Source organism: Pavona decussata, unplaced genomic scaffold (genome assembly GCF_977016875.1).
Source record: "Pavona decussata unplaced genomic scaffold, jaPavDecu1.1 SCAFFOLD_6, whole genome shotgun sequence".
In the NCBI taxonomy this organism is placed as follows: Eukaryota; Metazoa; Cnidaria; class Anthozoa; order Scleractinia; family Agariciidae; genus Pavona; species Pavona decussata.
The window spans coordinates 2,091,991-2,101,267 of record NW_028145430.1 but is presented as its reverse complement, the minus strand read 5'-3'; the positions used below and the strand labels follow the sequence as shown (position 1 = coordinate 2,101,267).

The following is a 9,277-nucleotide window of genomic DNA, read 5'->3' as shown; positions in this document are numbered from 1 at the left end:
GGTCGATCGTGCAGGTTTGCTCCACGCCGCCATTTTCTCCAACCATGTGCTCTGTCTCATCCACGAGAGTCTCGGCCGGCCACGTCACGTCTTCGCGTGTCTCTGTTCTTCCCGACACGTCCTCGCGTGGATCAACGTTACCTGCGCCCACTTCGCGTTTTCCTGGGTTTTCTGCCACGTCCTTTCAAGCCCCTACAGTTCCCGTGGTGTCCTCGCGTGTCTCCTCGTTACCTGCGTACTCTACGCGTCTTGCAGATTTTCCACCCATGCCTACGTGTGCTTCCTTGCAAACCTCTGCAGTTCCCGTGGTGTCCTCGCGCGTCTCCTCGTTACCTGCGTACTCTACGCGTCTTACAGATTTTCCACCCATGCCTACGTGTGCTTCCTTGCAAGCCTCTGCAGTTCCTGTGGTGCCCTCGCGCGTCTCCACGTTACCTGCGTACCCTACGTATGTTCCTGATTTCCCACCGATGCCTACGCCTGCTTCTGTGGTTCCTGCTATGTCTGCCTCAACGCTGTCGTCCACGTATGTTCCCGAGTCTCCACGCGCTAGCTCGTGTGTTCCTGCCATGTACCCGGGTGTCTCCCTGTTTTCTTCCCAACCGCCCTACAATGCAGGTCCGATATTCACACATGCAGCTCAAGCCTATGGTCCAGTTCGCTTGCCTTATCACGCAACTTCAGGACACCTTCCACCTTCTCTTCAGCCAATGGGTGAAAGCTTCCTTGCATCTATTGCTGCCACAATAGAAAGAATTAGTGCCGATCAAGGTCTACCTCCACTACAGGTGCTTAAGTTTGATGGCTCCCCCGAGAGATATCCACTATTCAGACAGAGATTTCGCCAGATGGTAGAATCGAAGGCATTGGATGAGCAGACTAAGATGGCTCGCCTGCTGCAGTTTCTCGAGGGCCCTGCTCTTAGAGCTGTACAAAGGTACGAGGCCTTGCCAGGAGGTTTAACCAAGGCGTTAGAAGTCCTGCAAAGTCGTTTTGGTCAACCCTTTAAGATCGTAAGAGCTTGCGTCGACACTCTGACTAAAGGTCCCCCCATCGCATCTCAAGACAAGGAAGGTCTCCAACGCTATGCAGATATGGCACAAGTCATGTATGATACCCTCGGATCTATGAGCTGTTTAGGAGAAATGAACACTGACAATCTCGAGAAAGTGATACTAAGGTTACCCAAATGGCTCCAAGACAAGTTTCGAGAGCATTTGAAGGAGCTTCAACGCCAAGGAAGAATTATCCCCACATTCAAAGACATTGTTGAGTTCCTGAATGACCGAGCTGATTTGGCTAATCATCCGTTTTTCACAACTTCTTCTGAGGTGAAGCCACACAAACGAATTGAAGATCGAGACAAGTCTCACCTGCGTCACCTTACCACTCTTACCACGAGTACCTCTAGGGAGGCCAGCAGACTTACGATCAATAAAGACACTAAAGCCAGCAATTGCCCCTTGTGTGTCCAGTACCACCCACTCTATCGCTGCGGGGTATTCAAGTCCAAGCCCGTCGAGGAGAGGAGGGCCTTAGTCAACAGAAAGCGGATTTGCTTTAACTGCATCAACTCTACAGAACACACGGCCAGTTCGTGCAAGTCGCCGATGCGTTGTAGGGTACCTGGTTGTGGAAGGTCTCACCACACTTTGCTTCACCTGTCAGGTCCATCCCGAGAAAACGCTGATCATCATACTAACAACACTGAAGTCACAGTCATCCCAACCATGCCTGCTGTCCTGCCAAGCGACCAAGATGCTCCCTCGAGCACGTGCGCTACTGCAACCTTGGCTGAATCCTTTGAGATTTACCTGCAGATCATGACCCTCAAGATCATCGCCAACGATAGACGATATACAACCACTTACGGCTTGATCGACTCCGGCTCCGACGTCACTATGATTGACCCATCCCTCGTCGATCAGCTTGGTATTCAAGGCGAAGTGGGACAACTCCTCCTTTCCACAGTAAGCCAAAGAGACAAACAGGAGAATGGAGTAAAGGTTGACTTCAAAATAGACCCCGTTGATGATCAGCACTCACACCAGATTACTGTGCGCAATGCATGGGCTGTACGAGACCTTACCATCCCTCTTAAGCATGTAACAGCTCGCAAGAAGATGGAGCAATGGTCGCATTTGTGTCAAGTTCCTTTTCCCGAAGTAGAAAGAAAGAAGGTTTCTATCCTTATTGGAACGAACATCCAGGAAGCCTTCATTCCGTTGGAAGTTAGAAAAGGAAGTCCTAATGAGCCCTTCGCGATACGATCCTGCCTTGGCTGGAGTATCCTTGGCGGTTCCGGCAGTGTAGGCGGTAGGCGTCAGTCATGCTTCTTCTGAAGATGTTTCTCTCAACCGACAGTTGGAAGAATTCTGGCGAATTGAGTCCCAGGGCACCGTGAAAGAAGCCTTTGGGCCAATGTCTGTTGAGGATCGAAAGGCGCTGAAGATAATAGAGAACACAATCTCTAAGGTTGACGGCCATTACCAGATGGGCCTTCTCTGGAGGCAGGAAGTACCTTACCTTCCATTTAACAGAGCCTTGGCAGAAGGTCGTCTTCAAGCTCCGAAAAGGAGATTTAACCGGGATCCTGGCCTAGAGGAAAAGTACCGCTCCGTCATAGATGACTACGTTACTAAAGGATATGCAAGACAGCTAAACGAAGAAGAGGCCTCTAAGAGATCCAAGATCACTTGGTACTTACCACACCACCCGGTGCTGAACGTTAACAAGCCCAACAAAGTACGCGTGGTATTTGATGCTTCCGCTAAATTTGATGGCCCTTCCCTGAACGATCGGTTGTACCATGGCCCAGATCTCACAAATAATCTGGTTGGCGTACTTATTCGCTTTCGAGAAGAAGAAACTGCGTTCACAGCTGACGTAGAGGCGATGTTCCATCAAGTCAAAGTTCTCCCAGAGGATGCAGACGCCCTAAGGTTCTTGTGGTGGAATGCTTCTTCAAATCTCCCCCCTAAGGAATATCAGATGCTTGTCCACATATTTGGAGCAACTTCATCCCCTTGCTGTGCCAACAAGGCACTTCGACAGACGGCAGACGATAATAAAGGCCGGTATAGCCCTGAAGTCATCAAGACCGTACACAGAGATTTCTACGTTGATGATTTACTGAAATCTGCGCCGACAACAGAGAAGGTGATTTGGCTTGCAGACCAGCTGACCAGGCTACTGAGTGAGGGCGGCTTCCACCTAACGAAGTTCACAAGCAACAGTAGGCAGGTTTTAAAGGCCCTCGCCACTTCAACCTATTTCAATTGATTCTTTCGCATTAATGTCTCAGTGCCGGAAAAAATGACATAGAAATACATAGTTGAAATTTACTTATTTCACGTGCTCTTAACTGCAATGCCTCGTAAGAAACTATTCTCTCGGCGTAACTGTAACTGGTGAAATTTAAGCCTATCTAAAAGCATTTACGGTTTGCTGGGCTGTTTGTGTTTACCGAATTAGAGATCAGAAGCATGTACATTATAGCGATGCTTTATGCTTAATCACCCTCTTTTCGCTTATGTCATTGGCGGATGTAACGTCAGTCGTTGTAGAATTTTGGCTCATGTTACTACTGATTAGCATTGAATACATCCCACGACCCCAATTGTAGAAATTTTGCTTTTTTTTAAAAAAAAATAATGATATTTCCTTTCCCTTCAATATGAAAGGCATTGGACCTACTATAATATCTTTATGTTAAAGACATGGTTACTGATTTTGGTATCACGGTTATTTAAAGTAGCTTTTAAGAAGGGGAAGTGACGAACATGAAATCGAGAACTAGACTCGTTCAGTAATAGCATTTTTTTTTTATAACCATTTGCACTGTTTTCTTTTCTTTTCTTTTTTTTGGCTATAAATTATTTTGGTTGTACAATTATCTGTACTTTCTCACTGAAAAAAAAAAGAGAGAAACGATTGTTCATAAGCCATTTTTAAAATTTACTACACATCGCTACTGACACAGAAATTGTACTAAACGACTGGAAATTAATAGCCACATCTTCAGAGTACACAAGAAAGATCTAGCTTCTTCATAGCAGCGGGGTTCAGTAACCAAAATGGAAGAGTTTAGGAATTAAACCGCTTGGCCTTTCGCTTGAGTTTAGTTCTTGACATATTGACGGACCTCTTATAAAGTCTGTAGACGGTATTGTTATTGATGACGATTTCAGTTTGGTGGTTATTCAGAATAAAGGCCGCTTAACGTTGTAGGTCTCGTCAAAATTCATCTTGCATACTGAACAAGGATTGCAGAAAGAAGGCCCAAACTTGTGAGGATACAAGTGTATTATTATTATTATAGTAGGAAAAGAGTAAATGGGTATAGGGAAGCTGTATGTCATGCCAACATACAATCATTTGTATCCAAACAATGTTTAAGGTTCTGTTATTTTTAAGTTGTGTTAGAAGTCGCGAATCATAGATTTTTTTTGCTTCAATCCGAAGTCCTGAATAATTGCTTATTTACTCACCAGATTCTAGCAGGCATGATTTCATAATCTCTTGCTTTAGTCAAACCATCTCGTTGACACAACAACACTTGGGAAAAGTAACCGGTTGTATATAATTACAAGACTAAAATATTCAATGCACGTCATTGAAAGCCAAGTTTTTTTTCGGCTCAAGTTAGATTGGTCCGTACGTGGAAAAATTAAAGTCTTAAATGTCAGTTCTCTTTGAGCAAAACTTGAAGCATCAGGTTTCAAATAAGACGACTCTGCGAGCATAAATATTTCCCGAAGAAATTTATGGACAAGAGAAAAAATTAGTCGTGTGCAGATGACCGTACCTTGGTCACCAAGGCAAACCGGTTTCAAGGATGTTGAGTGACGAGAAAAATATAACCTACAGTTGTATCTAGGGGTAACTCAGTAGAGGAAACGTGCTTGCGATATACACAAGAACAAGGGAATTGTAAAATACTGAAAATTCCACGGTAAATTTGCTCTTATCAGTCTGTGCCGCCAAGGATCATGGCTTATTTTCAAACTCTGTTTTTTTTTTTCTTCTTTCTCTTGAGCTCTTAGGCTGTGATCCAACACCGTCGTGTAGATCTTCGTGGAATGTTAATCTGTATCATCTTGAAGTGCACGTCTCCGAGTAAATAACAATCTCAAATCAGGCCTAATTCATACTTCGAATATAATTCGGACGAATTTAATTCAAATTGACTTAGACATTCGATTTTGACGACGAATTAAATTAAGTCGACTTGAATAACAGGGGATGGTTGAACTTGGTGTGGAAAACCTACGACGATGCCAGATTCAAGAAAACGAAAAATCGATATTACGTTAATGTATTTATGCATTAAATTCGATGCGTCTGAATTACGACGTCCGAACTCACAAACTTTTCAGACGTTTTATCCGTCTGCCCCGGACGGATGGAACGATTTTAATTCTACGAACGGTTTCGCAGGTCGCTTTACAGACGAATTAGTTTAATTTCTTGTATATTAACTTTGTCTGCATTATATTCGACTGAAATGCGACGTATGAACTCAAGGCCTAAAGCGCGTCTTAAACGGCGGGAAATTATTTATTATTAGAACACAACTGAATTGAACTCTATCATCTGTGGCATAAAACGTATTTTATGTTATCTTAGTCCCCTTAGCTAGCTTTTTAATTTCTTTTTTCCCGGGTTTTCTATTCGTTCTGATATTAGACAGCGAGATCTTTTAAATGAAAATACATTCAAGTACTAACTAATGACTTCCGAAAGTAGCAATATAAAAGGGACATACGGTAAAGTACAAAACGAACTATTTTAATCGACTTACCGAGTTGAGAGGTTAGCATTCCCTAGGGAGTATGGAAAGCATGGATATGACCGCAAAATAGCGCATAGCTGCTCAATGTCACTTTCGTCCATCTCTTTCCTGTGGTGTTTGAATAATTACGTTATAACACAGTTTTACGTGATGTTATTATGTTATCGTTAGGTATCAACTGAGCATTATCAGTTGGTATTACACCACGATCCCCACATGGAGGCCGATTACGGTAAAATCGGCGAACACAAATAGATATGGTAAGCCACAGGATCACCACTCCAAGTAGCGAGTCAAAGGCACCGAGGACAATTCCCAGTGCATTGCCAGGTGATTCCTTTAGAGAAGCACTGTAAATATCTGTAAGAGAGAATAAACATTTTATTCAGTTTTTGTTACATATGGAAAGAAGTATCCTTTAAAAAAAAAAAACAGTTTCTATAATTGAAGAAACTTAGATACAATCAAAAATGTTCTTGGATAAAAGCTAATGCGTATATGAAGTGAAATTAAGATACAAGAAGAAACTTGTTATTGTTCGATATACACACCAAATCTATCTTTCCTTTCTACTTTTCGATTTGGTTTCGCATTGGCTATATGGGTGCAGCCCTAGTTAGTTTTACTCATTTTTCGTTAAAGAGGATATTGCTGTTTTTTAATTTATTAATAATACACATGAAAAAAAATTACTCAATTCTGATTGGCCTAAAAGGAGTGCAGTTTTCGTGTAACACGAGTGCAAAATTTATAACACGAGTGCAATTACAAATGGGTTCTGATTGACAGTGAAACAAAAGAAACCAAACTACAGCCAATCGGACTAGAGTTGTTTCTATAGCAACATATTGGCGGAACATTTTGAGATAAGAAGTGGAGACAAAATGGCAGGGGCTTTCAGCAAACAACGAGTTGGTTTTGCAAGTGAACAATAATAGAACAGCTAAAAATCATCCCAAAGACCCGAACACAGTCAAGACTATCTCTTTCTTGCTTAATGTGTGGAAAACGTGGCGTGGAGAGAAAAATATCGTCAACATGCAGAATCGAGAAAAGTGAGCCAGAAAACCTAAACAGACTACTAGAAACATTCTAGCTGAAGTTAAAAACAAAAAATGGTGACGACTACGAACCAGACAGCTTAAGAGTGATCCGACAACGGCGGATGTCTGCGACGGCAACTATGACCGTGGAAAACTGGGGAGAGACCGCCGTTGTAAGGAGTGAAAAGTAAAACTTAAGAAACCGACCAGAGGACGGCTGTGAAGAAAGGGCTCAATAATTTTTATTGTAGTTATAGCTTCATTTAGATCGGCTAGTGGCCCTCTCCTTGAAAGCTTCGACGACTGAGAAATTTCAGAGGACGAATTTGTTCTCTTGTTTGGTTAAAATAACTCGAAAAATCCAGATTTTTCTTTTGCTTCTTCATTCCATAAAGATGCTGACATTTAAAATTACATATTTTCAATGCAGGTAACAAGACAACGTGTAAATATGCGTACAGACAAAACCAAACCAGATTTAAACAAAAAAGAAACTTGTAAACATAGCAATTGGAGGAAAAGGCGAGTTGGAGAATAGAAATCATCGCTGAACTAATGAAGAAGATACAATATTTCAACTCTATTGCAGAGTTATAACCATGTCGTGACATAATTATGGCTTTGGAATATAGTTTAAATATTGTATCTTCTTCATTAGTTCTGCGATGATTTCTATTCTCGGACTCGCCTTTTTCCTTGTTGATTTAAAACTGTCGGATGGATCTGGATCAAAACAAGCTCGATTTTGTGTTGTCAACAAACTGAGCCGAGATTGTGAAATGTTGACTCTTTATTTCGATGAAAGACGACTCGTCTAATCTGGGTACAACAACAGAATTTAAACGGGGTATTTAATGACTGAAATCTTTCATGTATATTCCTAACGTTCATCACGAAAAAAGGAAAACTTAATGGTTTGGAATTGGCGGCTTCGTGACTGAGCCACAGCAGCTTTCCATGTGGTCATCGACAGCCTGCCAAGATGGAAAAAATGAAACGGAGATTTATCCTTTAAAATCGTTTTCTCTTTATAAAATACTTATTTAAACTATCCACTGAGATTGAAAAATCTTTAACTATTGAAAGTATTAAAGGATTTCGTCGAATAAGATCTAAAATGAGATAATTTTACTCACGTTTTAGACGCGACGGCAAACTAGGCATTTTGACGTCGTAGACAACCCCGCTACGGCTGGAAACTTTTCACGACGGCTGTCCAGAAGTTATTTGGTAACTTATTTTACTTCCGCCCGCCGTCATAGACACCCGCCGTCGTCGGATCTCAAGCTCGGTAATGTCTGTACTATGCGGCTACTAGCCTAGAAGAAAGTGAGAACAAGTTCACGAATTACAGTGCAAGAAAAACAACAGTCAGAAAACTGAAGAAAGTTAACGGTGAACGTTCAGACATCGTAAAGGTCACAGGTCACAGGAACATACAGTAAGCCGACGAGGAAGAGCAACGACGACTCTCTCTTACATCTCTCTTGCATATCTAAATAAAATTATGAAAACCCCTGTGCCAATAAGGAGCAAATAGCAGTTTCCTAAATCCCAACAACTCTGGCTCCACTTGCTCCGGTATTAAACGATGAATGTGAGCTAATGCCACAGTCAACAGCAGGATCATCGATGGGAGCGTCAACGGAAAACCAATTCCAGCCTTCATTTCCGGGTTTTAATCTCAGAATTTCTCTATGACTCCAACCATGATGTCGGTCTCAGGAACAGACCATGATGAACACGTTCAACAACTGCCAAGTTTCTTTCATCTTCGGCCGCTCTACATCTGCGGTTTTAAAACAGCGGTCCAGTTCTTTAAACGCCGATCTTTCATAATCGAAGATGATTCCGATTGAACATTTACATTTGTTGATTAATGTAAACCGAGATTTCTCTCAAAGTTGTTTGAATGGTTAAAAGTAAATTCTCAGCTAAATGACTGATTTTGAATGTTTTGGTCTACTTGCAAAAGTTTGAATTTCAAAAAAGTTGCAATCTGTTTCAGCCAATCTGTTGAATGAACTTTATATAAAAGCGCGCGCGTACTGCCAAAATTTCACTTGTTTTAAATCTCTGTCGTCGATTTTTAGGAGTATATTATTAATACATAATCACATGATTTTTCTCGTGCAATTTGGAATAAATAAGCACTACAAATTGCACTCACCCTACGGGCTCGTGCAATTTTGTTAGTCTTTAGAACATTTACTCATGCTTAATTATTCCAAATTGCACTCGAAATCATGTGATTACCTATACTAATTTATTATTACCTTTTTGTCTCACCTAAAGATAGTTGAAGAGGCCATGCACGGTCCGTTGTTAAAGGCCGATTAATGGTTAAACTGATAGTTTAAAATGGTCGTTAAAAATGTTTTCAAAAGTTAATTTTAAGCTAATGGAAAACAGAGGGACAAAAATCGATTAAATTTAAGGA

The 9,277-nt window shown here is 41.6% G+C and overlaps 1 protein-coding gene and 1 long non-coding RNA gene across 2 annotated transcripts; one reads left to right on the top strand and one right to left on the bottom strand.

Annotated features, from left to right (window-relative positions):
• The first annotated feature begins 2,421 nt into the window (after positions 1–2,421).
• On the top strand, positions 2,422–3,282 carry LOC146489133 (uncharacterized). The gene has a single exon (XM_085110309.1). It carries the CDS (start codon positions 2,422–2,424, stop codon positions 3,280–3,282), a length of 861 nt encoding a protein of 286 aa, XP_084966435.1.
• Positions 3,283–5,893: 2,611 nt separating this feature from the next.
• On the bottom strand, positions 5,894–8,142 carry LOC146489132 (uncharacterized). The gene is made up of 2 exons (XR_014863911.1): positions 7,974–8,142; positions 5,894–6,154 (listed from the first exon to the last, which is right to left on the bottom strand). It is a non-coding gene; the product is annotated as an uncharacterized LOC146489132 (long non-coding RNA).
• Positions 8,143–9,277: the final 1,135 nt, after the last annotated feature.

Bases quoted from the DNA above. Each gene is read 5' to 3' on its own strand.
- LOC146489133 (XM_085110309.1), top strand. From the start codon at position 2,422: ATGTCTGTTGAGGATCGAAAGGCGCTGAAGATAATAGAGAACACAATC.